This window comes from Ochotona princeps, chromosome 26, assembly GCF_030435755.1.
Source record: "Ochotona princeps isolate mOchPri1 chromosome 26, mOchPri1.hap1, whole genome shotgun sequence".
NCBI lineage: Eukaryota > Metazoa > Chordata > Mammalia > Lagomorpha > Ochotonidae > Ochotona > Ochotona princeps.
The window spans coordinates 6435467-6454712 of record NC_080857.1 but is presented as its reverse complement, the minus strand read 5'-3'; the positions used below and the strand labels follow the sequence as shown (position 1 = coordinate 6454712).

Below are 19246 nucleotides of genomic sequence, written 5' to 3'. Positions count from 1 at the left end.
CCATTTGTAAATGTTTGTGTCCAACATGAAGTCTCTTGCTCAGGACTTACAATATTAATTTCCAAAGTGGAAAATGGCAATGTTGTTTCTTAGCTTAAATATCTTCTCTTGTTAAGGTATGTGGAGTTTCAGAATCTTCTCCCCTTCCAGTTAGTAATGTTTTGAAGTTGGCGTGCCTCTGCGTTGTGATGAAGTGCTGTGTGGGATCTCTGCAAACTCCTGGCAGGTCAGGGCTCCAGCTTGCTTAAGGAGACCCTCGAACAGGCTGCTTCCTTTATCCTGGCACCTCCTTTCCACACTTGAGTGCTCTCTGGCTTTCTTTGGTCATAAACCAAAGGGAGCTATAGAAATCTAGTTCTTAAAATCAGGCCAGCAGAAGCCAGACACCATCTATCTGGGTTTGGTTTTACGAAAAGTATTTCCCAGGTGTGGTTAGGAATGCAAGTTACATTCTTCCTCCTTGGGGGGCTTATGAGGGGCCAAGGGGACCTTCCCGGACCCCCGGAAGCTGATCTTTGCTGCTTGTCTCTTTGCTGCCCAACCAGGTGCCACCAAGTCCAGCCTGCTGTCAGCACCCAGTGTAGTCAGCATGTTTGTGCCTGCGCCTGAGGAATTCACGGATGAGCAGCCCACGGTGATGACGGACAAGTAAGCCCACATAGCTATCTTCTTCACCTTGTTTCTAGAAATCAGAGTTTTGTCAACCATGATGGTGAAAGATTTTAAGCAATAATTTGTTGTTCACCCATGGCAGTAGCTCTAAGGATTGGTGTGCGTTTCTGATGTTAGAAATCCCATATTACACAAGAACACTTAACAGAAGGAAAGCAGTGGAAGATGGCCTGGGTGCCTGGGTACCCACCACCCACAAGGGAGTCAAGATGGAGTTCCTGCCTCCAGGCTTCAGCCTATCTTAGCCCCAATCACTTGGCCATTGAGGAGTGAACCAAGGGATGAAATATTTCCTTGCTTATCTGTCGCTGTCTCTGTCTCTCTCTCTCTCTCTCTATCACTCTGCCATTCAAATAAAAACTTTTTTAAAGTTTGTGAAAATAAACTTATTTTTGGTTCAAAACTTTTGAAATCAGTGCATAGTTTTTCCATGATCTCCTTCAGATCTCATATAGTCCCAGATTTCAGAATTCCTTAGAACCAAAATGAACTTATGCTTTAATTTCATTTCCCATGAGCTTTTGGAAGTTCCCTTGTAAAAGCAGTTTCTGTTTACACTTGAAAGTTTTCCTTTTTTCAGTTGGACAAATGTAGAAAGTATCACTTGCTCATTATCCCTGGCAGTGATGTCATACTCATAAAGTCCCTTACACGGAAACATAAAACTGTCAGGATGGAAATAAGGTGACACTTGTTTGTTTCCCCATCCTGCTAGCAATGTCCGTCCTCTGAGTCTCAGACTCGGAGACTTGTCAGTCCTCAGTACCCCCAGATTTCTTCCAGGGCCAAGCCCAGATGCCTCTTTGCTTGTGGTACAAAATCTTTTGCATTATGAAAACATCACCATGTTCTTTCCCCAATGCCCTCAACTTTTTCAGAAGATCTCTGATGTGTTCTGTCCTCTGTGATTTCATTGGTGCCCTTCTCTGTGTACTTTCTCTACCTGATAAACTCTTATTTGTGCTCCAAGATCCGGAATTTCTCTTATTTCACTAGGCAGTTAGTCATGCCATTCCGTGAGTTTCCATAGCATTTTGTACAACTCTGATTCTGGCATTTACAGCCTTGTGTTTTATGCTTTGTTGATATGTGTGGGTTCTGTAATACTAACGCACTGGGAGTTCCTTGGGGCCTAGCCCTGTTTCTTCTGTGTCTTGTATTTTGCACTCTCTGCATATACCTGACCTGGAAAGGTCTGTTCAGTGAATATGATATGAATCCTGTAAGACTTGCAGGATTTCATGTTTGGGAGATCTCGGGAACCAGGCTTCTGGCAAGAGAGAAGGGGCAGTGTGAAGGTCCGTGCAGCTACCCGTCTGTTCCCCTTGGCCATGAGCTGACAGTTGGTGCTGAAGAAGTGAAGATGCCTGTCTTGTCTCAATGCCTGTCTGTTTACCTGGGGAGCCCTGAGTTACCCAGAAGGGCTCTTCTTGGTTCCCCCTTTAGCATCATTTTCCCCATTTTAGACAACTGCTCCCCCTCCTACAGGTCCAGGCCTTCCTGGTTGCCATGCTGGTTGATTTTTGTGTGTGCTCATTTCTCTTCTTCTTCTTTTTCTTTTCTTTTCTCTTCTTTTTTTTTTTTATTACAAATGGGAATCCTCTATGTTAAGAGTCCCGCTGTCAGCATTGTGTGTTTTTCGGCTTTGGTTTAGGATGGGTTCAGATGGAAGGATCACAATTGTGATAGGGCCTATGGTTGCCTTGCTGTTCTCTGGAGCTTTCCTCTTTGCTTGGTAAATTGCTCACTATGTCAGGCTAGCTTTGGTTGAGTTCAGTTAAGGGAAACCACATTGAGGACATGTGGGAAGAACCCCAAATTATGCAAACCTGAGGACCAGGTGGCCTTTGCTTATGGTTTCCTGCATATTTTGTCCTGCAGGCCTGATGAGTTCATGTGACTGATCGGGCTGAATGGTGGACTCTGAAGGCTTCTAATGTATTCATCTCTTGAGTTTCCTCTTACAAATAGGACACTTCTTTGAAAGTTTCTGTTCATGTTTATACATCTTTTAAAATTTTGACAAAAAATAGATATAGTTATTGATTACAATAATTTGACATGCATCCAAGCTCTCAACCAGAAGCTTCAACTATTAATTCAAATGGCACTCGTTCATCTTATTTTTAAAGATTTATTTACTTGTTTGAAAGTGTGAGAGAGAGGAAAAAAAAATCTTCCAACTGCTGGTTCATTTCCCAGATGACCACAGTGGCTGAGGCTGAGCCAGGAGCCTTATCTGTGTCTTCCACATGGGTGCAGGGTCCCAAACATATGAACTATATTCTGTTCCTTTTCCCAGGCCACCAGCAGGCAGCTGGACAGGAAGTGGACCAGCTATAACATGAAGTAGAAGCCATATGGGATGCTGGCACTTCAGACTGCAACATTACCTAGTGGCCACAATGCCAGCCTTGGCATTAGTTTGGCAATAATTTGTGCATGGGCCAGATGCTTGTGAGCCGGAAGAATCTCTTTGCTTATCAAAGAAGCCCTTGCCATGGCTGCTGTGTGTGTTCTTTTTGTGTCTGTGGTGGTAGTGCTACGCAGTCTCCTCCTTCCTCCATGTGGGGACTTCTCCAAGGCTTGCCAGAAATAGCTGTGGAGAGTATCTAAAAACTGTGGTTCATGTGCATGGAGATAATTTCTCCTTTTTCTTTGCAGATGCCATGACTGTGGGGCCATTCTAGAAGAATACGATGAAGAAACGCTGGGGCTGGCCATCGTGGTCCTCTCCACGTTCATTCACCTAAGTCCAGACTTGGCAGCCCCGCTGTTGCTGGACATCATGCAGTCTGTAGGAAGGTGAGGAATGTCAGCTTCTGTTCTGTTGGGTGAGGGGAGCCTTCTGCAAGCTACTTGTTGAAATAGGAACTGTGGTTCTGCAGCAAAGCGTTTTGTAATGCTGCAGATGCTTGCTGTCTAGGGGTTAACCTAGAGTAGTGTTAAAAACTGGATGAACTGCTCTTTTGACTGGGTTCTTCAGCATTGTAGGGTCAAGTCACAACATCAGAGCAAAAATAGAAGAAGCTGCTCTTGTGATAGAAAACCCTCACTTATCAAAGTTTGATACTCCGTGAGCTTGAGCTAACAGTGCAGAACTGTCAGTAGTTCGTAGTAGGCACTGCAAGGATCCATCACTATCATTCTCATTGTTGTTACTGCTGGTATTGTTGTTATCATCTCTTTGAATTTTGAGATGGATTCGCCGAGTAACCCTGCAGCTGTGGCATTGGTATGTGGGGGAATAAGCATAGAGTGAGAGCAGCTTCACATTTCTGACTCACAAGAAGGAAGGACAACAGGCCATCAGCCCGATGAGGGAAGGTGAGACTTGGCTGCTCTGAGAGTGTGCACGTTATGAAAATTCCCTTTGGCAGATAGACGGTAGATGAGAAATGATGTGAATGCAGTCCCAGTCCGGGAACTGAACTCAACGTGGAAGGGAGGGCTGAATTAAATTCTGTGTGAATCGATGAAGTTTGCTGGTCGTGCTAGCCCAGGGCCACAGTCCTAGCTCGAGCTGTCTGGGGATTTGTAGCCTAGTGTTGAAGAGGCCTGTCTGAGAAGCCAGCCAGGATAGGTGTGACTTAGGGTAACTGTGGGAATTGAGGGTGGAAGAGGCGAGATACAAGAGGCAGCACAACAGCAACAGGGGTTTGCAAATTCCTGGCATCTGAAGAAGGGCAAAGTGAATTTTAATGGAGGTTGAATATAATATTTTTAAATAAAGAAATCTTTATTTTAAAGACAGAAAGGGAAGCATTAAAAAGCCCTCATAAATATATGATCCTTTCACTTCTCTTCCCACATGTTTTGGAGGTAGCATGCGCAAGAGTTTATTGCCGGAGATAGTGGAGAGTTAAGCCTAACTATTCCAACTCTAGACTTTATAACAGCCAGTGTGTGAAAGTAAATAATGAATATGGAGATACGGAGAGAGAAGAAAAGATGGAATTTTCATTTAGGTCCTTGATTTCAAACTAATCACAATAATTGTGGAATAAATAATGTATCTGCTATCAGCAATACTGGTGGAATTGGGAGTTTTTAATTAATGTCAGGTCTCATTTCTGCTGTGAGAGTTTCTCCTTTTAGAATTATTATCTGAGTCTGTTACCATCTTCGTAAAGCAGCTGCTCTGAGTTGTAACAGATACATGGAGGGGTTTGTTTTGTTTTAGCATAAACAAAGATAATCCTTCTCCAAACGTTGCCAGCACTCAGGCTGGAAGCACATGAGCTTTGAAGAAAACAAGGGAAAAACAGTAGCAGATGCGAACAACATGTTTACATGTACGTGTGTTGAAGTCTGCCTCCGGCGGCAGGCTGGTAAGGCAGAGAGCACTCGGCAGGAGCTGCTGCAGTCCTCAGCAGCCCAGGGTGATCGGGAGCTTCCAAGGTGAGACTCGGCCGGCGTGCCAGGGCTTCCCTGCATACCTCAGTTACACCATGAGAGCAGGGGCTGACTGTCCACTCGTGCAGGTGACCGCCGGCTCCATCCATTCCCAGGGTGTTCTGAGCGTGCAGAAGGTCAACGTGACCCTCTCTTTTGTCGCTGAAGCATTTCCATGTGATTTGATAATTTGCTTTCAACTTAAATCCCTCTTAAACTACCCCTGTTCTCTTTTCTAGCTGCAACCTTTCATATCCAAGTTAGGACATTTCCTTTCGATATGATGACATATAGACTATTTCGATGCACTCAGTCCCCTAAACTTGTCAAAATTACATGTCATTTATTAATTACTTACAAAATCCATTTATCAGTAGAATAGGTTTCCTTGCTTAACATATTAATTCAAGTTATCTGTTATCTATTGTATTATCTATTCAGTATCTATCCTATGATAATAGAGGTGGTTTTTTTTTTAACCATTTGTGCTTCATTGTAGTTAGATATCTTGGACACCAAGCAATGAATTTTAGTTGAGTTAAAATGGGGACGGTTTAGGTCAGGTTTGCCCTGGTATCTACACACCTGCTGCGGAGATCATTTTGTTGATGGGTTGTTTGATAGAAAAAAAGTTTGGCTGAGAGCCTGTCTGAGGAAATACCTGACGTGACACAAAAGTAGATTGTATTTGTCCCGGGAGCGTGAGCTCCGAGTGGGTCCCCGTCGCTATGCACGGATATCCTCCATGTTGCCGCAGAAGGGAGCTTCAAAAAGTTTACAGAAAAAGGGGATTCAAAAATTAATTTGCTCCCAAAAACTGCACAGTTTTGTTCATCCTACTGCTTTCTGAAACCCCTTCGCCTCTCTCCCACGGATCACCGAGCGGCAGCAGGCCCCACCAGGACACTCGTCCTACCTCACGGCAGCCTCGGCCATCGTGTGACTGTTTCGTTTCTCTCCTAGGTTGGCATCCAGCACCACTTTCTCCAATCAGGCAGAAAGGTAAGGGTCTCACGTGAGCCCAGGCTCACTTGCTCTGTCCCCTGTGCATGTCCATTCTGTGGCCAGTTCACACCCGGCAAGGACCAGCGGGGGTCCCAACTGCTGCCCCAAAGAGTACTGATTGTCCATTTTCTGTTCATGCCTTTATTCATTCATTTCAGTCAACAGACACGTTGATGCCCGTCTTCTGCAGGGTGCTTGGGTTTTAATCGGTGACAGAATTGCATGCTTGCCCTGGTGGGTTTACAGTCTCCCAGGGAGGCAAACACAGATGAAATCATTGCACCCATTTGCCTTTGTCAACTTTGCCAAGTGCTGTGAAGGACAAGTATAGAGACAGCTGAGGATGGAGGATGCTGTGGTGACAAAGCGGCACAGTCTGGCTGTGGTGGAACTTAGGAAAGTGGAAATAAGCAAGTTAACCACCAAGAAATCTGCCACTTAATATTATTTTACTGCTAAATGCTATGAAAATTAACTAAGTAAGTCTAGGTCACAGAACGTGACTGCAGGTAGTATTTTAGAGGCCATGATCAAGGACAGTTCTCTCTGAGGAAGTATTTGAATGAACTTGGGTGAAATGAACGAGCCATCTAGGCAGCAGTTTAGAGAGAGAATATTCCAGACAGAGCAAACGCAGTGCCTTTACGTCAGCAAAATGCTGGGAAGGAAGGAGCATGCCCAAGGATGGTAGGAGCCAGGCTGGACCAGGAAACGGGGAGGCAGCCAGGCAGTGCCCTGTCTGTCGGTCATTGCAGGGAGTTCGGCTTTTACTGAGTGAAGGAGGTTGTCGCTGAGGCCAACAGTTGAGTCACACGCTTTGCCTTGTGTTTCTGGGGCCCATTCTTTTGAATTCATAGGATGACAGAGGAACATGGGGTGCTGGAAACTGGGGAGAAGGGGAGTTGCCAGGGAAGAGGTGTGGTTTCACTTGAGTGGCTCTCATCAGCCTTGCACCTGTAACCAACAGTGATGCATGGTTCCCTGAAAACGCTGTTGAGAGGCTAGTTCTCAAGTAAGTGTTCTTATCAGAATAGCATTGCAGTTTTTCAAAGGGGAAATTTAAAACCAAATCAAATGAAAGGGTTATTCTGGCTCGTGAGCCTAAAATAAGTCATGGTGGGAAAGAGTCGAAGCAGGAAAACCAGTTCGGAAATCCCCTCCAGGTGGAAGCTGGTAGCGGTCTGATTTCAGGTAGAGAGAAGGTTTGTCAAGCCAACAGGATTTGCTGATAAAAGGGCAGGAGTTACAGAGGCGAGAGTGGTTTGCAGGTTCTGGTCTGAACAATTGGCTGGCCGAGTGTGCCATTTACAGAGATGGACAAGCCTAGAGGAGAGCTGATACCATGGTCTCTTCTGGGTGTTGAGGAAGGAAGGAAGGGAGAGAGAAGGAGGGAAGGACTTTCCTTAAGAAGTGATAGATTTCAAACAAGAGCTGAAATCATGAGCTGAGCTTCACTATGCCAGCAGTTGTGGAACAGTCAGTGTAAGACACCCAAGGCGATGAGGCACCTAGCATGCAGAGAGCTGTGACAGCACCAGGGTGGCCACAGCACAGAGCCGCACACTCTTGCTGACCTGGGCTTACCCGAGTGTGCAGGGACTTCCTTCTGGCGGTGGTTGGAGCACACTGAAGAATGTTTGAATGACGAGTGTGTGTGGTATTGTGTGGTATTGTGTGTGAGGATGAATGTAGGTGTTACTTTGGGTCCACTGGTTGCTGTTACCTGTGCGAGGACAGTAGTCTGTTCCATGAAGCACAAGGGATAGTGCGTGAGCGTATTTCTCATCACTTGTGCAGGTGTGAGACACAGTTGTCAGGATTCTATTCCTACAGCTTCTGGGTTGACAGTGTCTGCTTTCCTTTCTCTTGCCCTGTTCCAACACAGACTTTTATAAGCATTTTTCTTTTAGATTTTTTACATGATTAAACTTTTTAGGCATACTGTTTTTACAGTAATACACCTATTACCTACATCCAACTTTGAGCATCTTATTTGCTTAACCGTATGTACAACCATACCTCCACAGTCTGTCTTGTCTTGGTTGGGATGCATTTCAGTGTAAATCTCAGATATCAACACACTTACTCCCCAAATACTTACACTTAACCAAAGTTCAATTTTTGCATATGGTCGTTTATTTTTTTCCATCTTTATTGGGGTATGCTTGACAAATAAAAATTGTCGGTATTTAATACGTGCAACATGGTATTTTGATATACATGTCCTTTTGTGAATTGATTGCTATGGTCAAGCATCCCATTAAATTCCAGTGTTTTAATTGTGTAAATATTTCAGTGATGCAGTATATTTATTACTCAGTTTTAGCTTTGTAGGTGCCCTATATGTAAGGTGACGGGACTTAGGCATAACCTTTTCATTCCTATAACCTCACCTGGTGGTCTTCTCTTGTCTCAGCACATTTCAGTGAACAATACTTCACTGTTGGTGATAGCCACCATGGCGTGTGTTAAGTATGGTTCTTTGTCTTATAAACCTTGTGTGTACAAGAAATCTATAAATCTTAAGCGTACTTTCACAGAGTTTTGGCAGAGGCACAGCTTGCAAGCCTAAACGCCCACCAACATGCAGAACGCTGCCACCAATTCCAAACACCAGTCCCCTCCACCTTTCCTCCAGTCCCTGCCCCAGAGAGGCAGGTGCGGTGGTCCTTTCACCACCAGAGATCAGTTTTGCTTGTAGTGCATCATATGAACAGAACTGTACTGTCTGTGTGCTGGCTTGTGGCTGCCTTCTTTTACGGTGCCTGTTTTGGGAGTTTAGTGATATTGTCACTTGTATATGAGGTGTGTTTCCTTTTCAGTGCTGAATTCTATTCCATAGTTTGCTTTTCTACTGAGGGACTTGCGGGTTGTTTCCAGTCTGTAGGGAGCTGCTGTGAACATCCTTATGCAGGATCTTTGTAAAACTGTGTTGATTCCTCTTGTATAGATACCTGAGCCTGAAGTTGTTGGTGTTAGAGAAGAATGCCACAAACGCAAGCACCAGACACAGCAAGTTACACCAGAGGTCTCTGTTTCAGCAGGAGAGGCGGCCGCAGGGAAGGGCTTTATTCCAGTGGGAGAAGTGAGAGAAAGCAGGGCAGAGGAAGATGGCTATGGGAAGGGAGAGAAGGCAGAGAGCAGAGTAAGAAAAGAAGAGAGGTTTCCTGCCATAGTAAGAGGAGGGAGTTGCAAGGGAGGCTAGTGGGGACAGCAGAGGGCTGAGAGCCAAGAACTGGAGTCGGGAGAACTGAGGACAGAGAGAGGTGGGAGAGAGAGAGAGAGAGAGAGAGAGAGAGAGAGAGAAAGAGAAAGAGAAAGAGAAAGATCTTCCCGTTTGCTAGTTCATTCTCCAGATGGCTGTAGCTACCAGGGCTGAGCCAGGCTGAAGCCAGAAGCCAACAGCCAGGAGCCAGGAGTTTCTTCTGAGTCTCACATATGGGTACAAGGACCTGAACACTTGGGCCATCTTTTGTTGCTTTTCCCAGGCCACTAACAGAGTTGGGTTGGAAGTGCAGCAGCTGATACTTGAATCATTGTCCAGTAGGGATGCCAGCTTTGCAGGTGGCTTCCCTATGCCACGGTGGTAGCCCTGTTTTATTCTTTAATATACTTCATTTGACATTATCCTCATTTTGCATTCCTGGGATAACCCTTCAGTTATGCGTCTTCTTTCAGTGCATGGTTGGCTTTGGTGTCCATGAGGACTGTGTAGTGTTTCATTTCACTCCCCATTTCTTCTGTTTCCTTCTTTGAATTTACTTATTAACTTTGCTAATGGCTTTATACATGTCTAAGTTTAGCTTCAGGAATGTGTTAGTCTCATAACACAGACTGGGAAGTGTTTCATCCCTCTGTGTTTTATGAAAGCTATGTTACATTTGGTCTAATCTTTTTCCTGAAGAGCATTTCAGGGTAGGCTTGACATAGCGGGGCCATAACTGGTTTCATTTTAGGAAAATGGGCCTTTTTATCCTTCATCCACTAGACTTGTTGATTTCTTCTTTCTTTCTTCTGCTCACCTAGTCCCTGAATCATCTCTGAGACCTAATTCTAGGGAACAGGGTCCCAGAAACTTCTTTAGGCTCCCCCTTTTGACATACAGAAGTGGACAGTGGGTGAAGGGGAAGTAGTGCCTATTGAAGGCCTGTGCTTTAGACAAATCCCAGCTTGGAGGCACCAGGATAACTCTCCTGTCTTGCAGTGGGAGTGACCAGTCTCCCCTTCCCCCCCATCGTGCCTCAGGGTTGCTCTGCTGGAGCCAGTGCCACTTGCCTGCAAGGGCCTTGCTGTCCATCCTGCAGCCAGAGTTCTGGTCTTGCCTCTGCCATCATCAGCAACATGGCTTTCTTCTCTGGGCCTCAGAACCCTCCTCCGCTCCTTCAGGGGCCTAGAATAAGCCCAGAAGTGCTCAGACATGTCACAGTCTTCTCTTCCCAATACTGTTAATGTGAGTAGGTAAGGTCTGATTGAAATAGTTTGTCTTACAGACAAAAATGCAACAAACTGCTCCCTGAAAGGGCTGCTGTATAAATGCCTGAACTGTAAATGAAGAAAGTAATGCCTAAGTGTATGGCCCTCAGCCCATGATTTCCTGTCTTTTTCCTCCTTGCCCCATCCCAGCATGATGGTCCCAGGCAATGCAGCAGGAGTGGCCAAGCAGTTCCTGCGCTGTATCTTCCATCAGCTGGCACCCAACGGCATCTTCCCACAGCTGTTCCAGAGCACGATCAGAGGTAACTGACCCGTCGAGGATCCAGACCCCACAGACCTCCTGGGTCCCCAACACGACTAAACCCAGTCATTGGCTTTTCCAGATGGGACGTTTTTACGAACCCTGGCCACATCTTTGATGGATTTCAATGAGCTGAGCTCCATCGCCGCTCTCAGCCAGCTCTTGGAGGTAGGTTTGCTTTCATGCTACTCTCAGCTCTGTGTGCTTCTGCGGGGGAAGGAAGGCAAAGTCACTTAATTTAAAAATTAAGTAAATATTACACGGATTTACTATGTTGTTAAAGCAGAGTTCAGGAAAGTCTTGCTCACGGCTTATGAAGTCATTTGGTCTGGCCCTGCTAAGGCAACTGTAGGTGGGATTGAAATTCAATAAATCTGTATCAATAAGATGTTTAAGGTGATCATCTTGTAAATATCCACATGGCCCTTGGCAGGAAGCAGGTTCCCAGCCCATGATTTAAAGCTGCTCGGTGTCCTCCGCTAAGTGGTAGACTCCAGCTTCATACTCGCCTCCTGGCATCGTCCGACCTTTGAAGTGTGGAGTGGTGCGTTGAGATACACGCTGCATCTCGGGACCTGGAGTCCAGACAAGCTCACTATGCGTTAGCCCTCTCTGTCAGCCAATACCAGTGGCTGGGAAGAAAAGTTGCTGCTTCTGTCAGTTTTACACTCCATGGGTGCCCTGGGCATCCTTCCCAGCAAGCATCATTTGTCGTGCCTCCCTAGTGTCTGGACACATGTCCTTAGAAGACTTAGAAGACATGTCGTAGGTCTCACTCACTTTCCACCTCTCACTAAGTTTAAAGAGCACCCACGTTTCCCCGTAAGTTCATCTGGACTTGTTCATCGTGTGGTCCTCCTTGCTTTTGCAGTGATTGTTGAGCAGGAACTCAAACCCATGTTTTTAGTGTGAATATGTCATTTTCCAAATGCTGCTCGCCCAATAGCTGTTATGAACTTCCACGCAGTTTCAGCAGTTGATTGCCTATGCTTTTGTTTTTAGGGTCTAAATAACAAAAAGAATTTACCAGCAGGGGGTGCTATGATACGCTGTTTGGAAAACATGGCTACTTTCATGGAAGCTTTGCCCATGGATTCTCCCAGTAGCCTCTGGACTACAATCAGCAACCAGTTCCAGACGTTCTTCGCCAAGCTGCCTTGTGTTTTACCTCTGAAGGTGAGCTGACAGCAGGACCTCTGTTCACCTCTGACCCTTGCGGACCTTCTGCCTACAGAGAACAGTGAGAGAAACAGAATCTCTAAGGGGCATTAAACTTATCACCCAGGACTTGAAGGGACCCGAATCCTCCACCACGTGAGGGTTTTCTGGGTTGTTGTTTCCAAGGCAGACCGGGTGTTTTGTTCACTAATCACGGCTAGACTTAGGGGTTGGGTGTTTTAACATGTCAGAGAGATGCTAGTGAAAATTTTTTTAAATGTAGAAACTTCTCAGGTGGATGTTAAGTAAACAGCTAAGTAGTTTTGTCTACAAGGAGCTGACGTAGAAAAGAAAGACAATTTTGGAGAATTATGTAAGAGATGGCTCTGCTTATGTACTCGTGGAAGCCATGTTCTCTTTGATTTCCCTTCCCCCAACATCATACCATCACAACTGTACTTCCTTACCTGCTGGGAGACTGGTGACCTAACCATCATTATCCATACGAACACATTCAATGCAAGATCAGAAAGGTACTCTGCTTGGGGGGGAAGGGCACTGTAAAACTCCTTCCCAGGCTCCCCAGTTCCCAGACGAAGGACTGCAAATTCAGAGAGGTGGTATGACTGAAAGAGCTCGGTGGTGGCAGTGAGATCAGCCCTTAAGCCGGGACCTCACAGTCCTGGGTCCTTCCCACCAACAGACTCCCGGCACCTGTCTCATGTGGGGCTGACGTGAAGGCATCCAAGTCTCAAGAGGTACTAGCAGAGCCGTGGTCGCATCTTTGAACCTCACTTACTCCAGGAGGATTTTGTGCTTTTTTTCCATGCAGCGCACAGGCAGAAGTACTTAGCCCAGAAGTGAGATCAATGTCATGTTAATCTGATAAGTGAAGTTGCATGCTGTGAGTTACACTTCTGATCTAACAATTCATATGTAACCTGGTGCCTGAATATCAGTGGCCTCTGAGAATACCTTTCTGCCAGTCAGCAACACTCTGATGGTCTGGGAGGGTGGTCATTCAGGACCCAACATGGGCTATGCTCCTTTGACTTTGAAACTTCAAAGACCCTGGGCCCGGCGGCGTGGCCTAGCGGCTAAAGTCCTCACCTTGAAAGCCCCGGGATCCCATATGGGCACCGGTTCTAATCCCGGCAGCTCCACTTCCCATCCAGCTCCCTGCTTGTGGCCTGGGAGAGCAGTTGAGGACGGCCCAAAGCTTTGGGACCCTGCACCCGCGTGGGAGACCCGGAGGAGGTTCCTGGTTCCCGGCTTCGGATCGGCACAGCACCGGCCGTTGTGGTCACTTGGGGAGTGAGTCATCAGACGGAAGATCTTCCTCTCTGTCTCTCCTCCTCTCTGTACATCTGACTTTGTAATAAAAAGTAAATAAATCTTTAAAACAAAAAAAGAAAGAAACTTCAAAGACCAGAGGGGGCACAGAGGAAGGGATCCTTGCCACTTCTCTTTTTATGATCCTGTTGGCCTACAAATCTGGAACAGCTGAGCAAATCTAAGTAAAGCACACCTGCACTTTGAAAGTTTGTACCTCAAGAGATTTTGGGGGAAATGTGATTTAAGGGTCGGTTGAGGTGACGGTTTGTCTTAGCGGTTAGTAGGCAGATGTTGACATGCCCGTGTCCTGCATCAGCGTGCTGGTGCTTGATACCCAGCTCTAGCTCTTGACTCCAGCTTCCGGCTCATGCAGACGTGGGAGGCAGCAGGTGATGGTAAAATGGGGTTGAGCTGCCAGCACCTGGCTTTCTTCTGTCCTGGCTCCAGCCTGGCTGGGGATTTCGAGTGTGAAACAGTAGATTGGAATTGTGTCCCTTCTGCTACCTCTTAAATCGGTAAACACTTTCAAGAGGAGGGATTAATTTATCATGGTGCAGAAGGACTGAAATCCATACACAATGTTTTCATAACTATGAGCTTTTCAAAGATCCCTCTCAGAGTTACTGCACAAGGACCGGGCATCCCACACATTTTCCACGGCCATTTTTCATAGAGCCAGAGGGCCATCCCTGGTGAGAGAAGGCATAGGAACAAGTAGGGCAAATGCCTGCGTGCACGTGTAACAGTCAACATATTTCACGTGAACACTGACTGGTTGGGGATGTTACTAGCCATAAGCAACTAGTGTGCCTAATTGGTGACAGTCAGCCCTGCCCATAGGGACCTTGTCAGCAAGATTGATTCATGAAGTGGAAAGAGATCAGATAATTAGGAAAATGACTCTTGAGAACTGGGTGGCCCCTGTCCTTCTGTGACAGGCATGGGGGGTGTCCAGTATACCAGGCCTCCCCTGCCAAGGGATACACAGGGGGGACTCAAAATTCAGCACTGCTATGGCAAGTAGTTTTTAAGTTGATTATTTTCTGTGGCCCATAAATGATATTCTAACCATTCAAGTGGCCTTTGGCACAAAGGTTTCCCACTGCAGTGATGAGGTTAGGTGCTGTCCGTCACCTGCTGATTGTCGTCCCAAGGGAACACAGGTCTCATGTTGCCCACCTTCCCATTCTTTCTAAGAAGACATTTCCTGATTTTTCAATCACTGTGGGAGACTGCTGAGCAGCCAGTGTTCAGCCCTTGTCTTGAATCAGGGTAAATGTCACATCAGCTCCCATGGCTACTGAGCAGATTAAATGGACCAGTGCTTCCCTTAGAAGATACTTGTCAAATACTTTCAGAATTTCTGTAGGAATTTGGTCTGCGAGGTCAGATCTGGGCATTGGCTATAACCAGCTTCTGCCTTCTTCTTTTTAAAACATTTGTCGATTTGTTTAAAAGAAGAAGAGTTGAGAGAGAGGGAGATCTGTCCAGTGTTCACTCCACAAATGCCTGCAACACAGGGCTAGGCCTGGCCAGACTGAAACCAAGAGCTAGGAATTCTATCCGGGTCTCCCACATGGGTGGCAGGGACCAGGAACCTGGGCCATCATCTGCTGCCACCCAGGCACAGCAGTGGGATCAGAAGCATGGGGTGGGTAGAAGTCAGCCAAGTATCCCAGTGTAGGTTGTGGCAATCCCAAGCAGCACCTGAATACACAACCTTGGCACCTGCCTTTGTCTTTAATCTCTAGGGGAAAATGTTACCGTTGATACACCATGTGCGGTTTTTACACTTCTCATGCGTTGCCCAGGTGACTGGTGCTGATCTAGGAGTCCCCAATTGAGAGGGGTGGGTCCTCAGGGTTTACATTCCACTGGGTTTCCAGGGAAGAGAGGCGCTGCTGATCTAGGGGTTCTGTTTGCGGAACACCAGCTTAGTCTGCTTTAAAGAACTTTCTGCATACAGCTACAGATATTCAAGTACAATGTTCAATAAAATTTCCCCCTAATCTCAGAAAATTCAACTTAAAAAGTACATTTGGATGGGTATCTTTCTTACCAAAATAGAATTCTGAATAGATTTGTAACATTCAATTTTCGCTTACAGTAGTTTCGTTCCTTTTTCAGAAGAAGCCTTAAACTCAAAGAAAGGGCAGGTGAAGATCAGTCTTTTCTTACTAAAACTGACCTTTTTTTAAAAGATTCATTTATTTTACTTGAAAGTCAGAATTACAAAGAGATAGAGGGAGAGACACACACAGAGAGAGAGAGAGATCTTCCATCCACTGGTTCACTCCCCAAGTGGCATTTAATATCTACTTGTCCATTTATGTATCCATGGCCCCCTCCTTCCATCCATCCCTCCATCCTTTCTGTATATGATTCAAGTTTAGGGCTATACTTTTGACAACTGACTTAGAAGTTATGTTTAATTAAAATTGTTTAACTAAACATTTTAAAACTGAGAATGATTTCTTATCACCTTGAATGTGTGGTATGGGACACTTTATAGAGGCAGCTACATTTCAGCTGTTTCTTTTTCCTAACAAATGCTTAAGGAAACTATTTGAAGTAGAAGATATATTAAGAAGGTACTGACTTCTGCTTTTTCATATTTGTTCACAGTGTTCTTTAGATTCCAGTTTGAGAATTATGATTTGCCTCTTGAAGATACCCTCTACCAACGCCACCAGGGTATGTATGTTCAGAAAAGCAACCAACTGATTATTCAGTTATTGTTTGATCTGAAAATAGGCAGCACTGAAGACAAGGTAGTGCATTCTGAAGGCCTTTTTTTTTTTTTTAACATCTTTGCCTCTGCTCCTGCCAGGCCAATGTCTGACATAAAGAACTCTAAGACATCACAGTATTATTGTATATAATTGGTTCTCCAAGTTCTGGCCCATGCCCATCAATCCATTCTTCATATTATTAAGAAAAGAATCTTTTTATTTCAAATGATTTATTTATTTGAAAGAGCTACAGAGAGAGAGAGAATTTTCTATCTGCTGGTTCACTCCACAAATGGCTGCAATGCTGAGACAGGCTCAACATTGAGCTGCAAGGACCTGAGCACCTGGGCCGTTTTCCACAGGCCGTTAACAGGGAGCTGGATCGGAAGTAAAACAGCCAGAACACAAACTGGCACCCACTTGCTACGCTACAATGTCAGGTCCAGAAAATGGTCTTTCTCCACGTGGATCTCATTGTACTCGTTCCTTGCTTAAAAATATTTTTTTAACTTCTCATTTCTTTTAGGATGACCCCCCAGATTCCTTAGTCTGGCATACGAGAAGTTGCTTCATATCTCGCCGATTTCCAATTTAATGTTTCATGATGTCTCCCTTCTCCCATGCCTGCTCTATCCTTTCAAAATTGCTATTATTGTTATCAAAACAGCCACCACAGGTATACTGTGTGCTTAGTACTTTTCACTATTGTTCATATTTGGGTCCATGTCTGCTTGTCTTTGCTTGAACTATTTCCTCTGATGAACTCCTTTTCATTCTTGGAGGTGCAATGGAAACAATGCTTAGATCATCTGTACTAACATTCTTGCATATCAGTCTCAGAATACCTGATAGACCTCTCTATATTGGCACTTGCGTTGCACGCAGTCTTCCCTTGGAAACTGTTATCAGGAAATCAGGACAGTGTCTCATTCAGTTTTTGTTCCTGGCTACATTTCTGGGCTGCACAGAGCAATCGCTTGTATTCCAGTAGTTGGTGATTACCAGTTAGTATATCAACACCGCGTGTCTTCTGAACCTGTTTACCTTCACTGTGGTTTCATAGACTCGAGTTTATGTCAGAAAGTTGCCAAGAGATCATCTGGTTCATGTGTTTGCTTACAGATAAGGAACAGGCTCAGAAAATGAAGTATTTTGGCCTACTCACATAGCTGGTTGGTAGAAAATAGATTTGCACATAGGTCCTTTGAGACCAAGCTTGGCTGGTGTATTGCACCACATTGCCCCATTCTGGGACTTCCATTCAGGCTTTTCTCCAGTTTTCTCTTCTCGACCATCAAGGATGCATAATGTGAGTGTGTGACCAAGGCCCTACCCAGTTCATTAACTGTCAGTGTTTTAAGGGGGAGTCACAGATCAAACAGACTGAATTAATAGTGTGATTTTGAAGATTTTCTTTAAGGTTTTTTTCATATGATAAGCATTACATGGGCTTGTGTGGGGGATGCAAATAAGTAAAATAATTTTTATCAGGGTTAACTAACATGTAATGAACTTGTTTTTGTGTCAGTAAGCAGAAAGAATCTCAAAAATGCTTGTTTCTGTTGATCTCATGATTCCTTTCCTGAGAATTTACTGAAAGGGAGAACATGAAAATCTCATGCAAAAATGGTTGTACTTAGGTGGTATTTATATGAAATGTGACTTTTACAGCCATTAAAAATTGAACAGCACTGGAAAATTTTTTATGCTGTATTGTTAACAAAAAATAAAACAGCATATGTTTAAGGTTTCAGTTAAATAAACTGGTAAGGTGAAGAAAGTAGCTGTGCACACAGTGCTACCGCTTGGTGATGAGCTGGCGAATGATTTATTTCCTCACCTTTACTTTTCTCCATGATTGAGTTTGCTCACTGAACATGTCTCACTTTTATAATCCGGACAGTGAGGTCTAAGAAGGTTAGAAGTTATGGAATTAAGGCATGGACGTCTTTGGTGTCCACTTAAAATCCTGTCTCCTCTACATAGCAATTGTACCTCTGTAAAATTGCTCTAGAACTTTGATTTGATTTTCATTGCGTAGCTTTATGGCCTCAGGCGAGGTTACCTAACAAGCTGTTGTTGGGGTTTGTGATGAAGGTCGTTGTTGCCATGTATTCTACACAAATAACTATGTCCTTTCATTGTCATCATCTGAATAAAGGTTTATTGTAGTGAGGCCATGATTAAGCCATGTTATCACAGAGGAGAAAACTACAGCTCAGAGCCATCCAAGCACTTCTTCAGGGTCGTGCAGTCGGCACAGGGATGACGCCAGAGCTTAGGATCCTGCATCTCTCAGCTGAATGTCTGATTCAAGCCAGGCTACTCTGCTTCTGATCCCACTTCCTGCTGATGTGCACCCTAGGGTGCAGCAGTTGGTGACTCAAGTGCTTGGGCCCCTGCCATCCACGCAAAGACATACCAAGCTCTGGGTTCCCTGGCTTTGGCCTGGTGTAAATATGGCTGTTGCAGGTGTCTGAGGAATGAACTGGCAGGTGGAAGATTGCTCCATCTGTCTATCTTCTTTGCCTTTCAAATAAAATCAAAGTCAGTTTTAAAAATTCGGAAGTCATTTATTCAGGGTCCTAGAGCTAGAGTGTAAAACATTTGTGTTAGATTCTACAGCTGTGTCCTGAGGTAAACATGTGGTCTCCCAGGACACAAAGACATCTGAGTGAGATCAGCTGTAAGAAAGCACCTCACTCTGCCTGACACTCAGTAGGATGTTTCTAAATGCCTGAAGAGAGGATGTGGAGCTACAGTGGACCCTTTATGGGTGGAGTTCCGATGGAGAAACCCCAGTGAGTGGTGCGGTCCTGGTATGAATCAGCAGCAAACTGGGGCTGCCCATGGGTTTTCTCTAAGCCAATGGTACTTCAGAAATACAAGGATGTTTTGCATGGCAACACTAAGAAGACAGACTTCTAGAAGACCCCAAAGTGATACACAGATGCCTGGGTGCTGAGACACTGACCAGAAGATCTGGCGCAAACCTCCCAGGGTTCTGAAGGCTTTAGTGGACATTGACTTAGGATAATAGTCTAGGTGGGTTTGTGAATGATGCCACAGGCAGCGTGGGCTAATTTTTGAATAATATGATAACTGAATCATGTTCTTGGAGCCATTTTTTGAAGGTGCAGTTCAGGTTCTAGTAGAGCAACAGAGTTGCCATAAGAGTCACCTGGTAAGAAGTTTTACATTTTAGAAAAGAATG

General features: G+C 45.0%; 1 protein-coding gene across 10 annotated transcripts in view; it reads left to right on the top strand.

The window, feature by feature from the left end:
- UNC79 (unc-79 homolog, NALCN channel complex subunit) overlaps nucleotides 1-19246 on the top strand; it is a 261393-nt gene that overhangs the window by 201283 nt on the left and 40864 nt on the right. For all 10 annotated transcript variants that reach the window (XM_058655399.1, XM_058655396.1, XM_058655404.1 and 7 more), the window contains 7 exons: nucleotides 546-648; nucleotides 3337-3477; nucleotides 6031-6069; nucleotides 10696-10808; nucleotides 10890-10975; nucleotides 11810-11983; nucleotides 15926-15994. In XM_058655399.1, the coding sequence (XP_058511382.1) occupies nucleotides 546-648; nucleotides 3337-3477; nucleotides 6031-6069; nucleotides 10696-10808; nucleotides 10890-10975; nucleotides 11810-11983; nucleotides 15926-15994 (725 nt within the window). The remainder of the gene's footprint in view (nucleotides 1-545; nucleotides 649-3336; nucleotides 3478-6030; nucleotides 6070-10695; nucleotides 10809-10889; nucleotides 10976-11809; nucleotides 11984-15925; nucleotides 15995-19246) is intronic.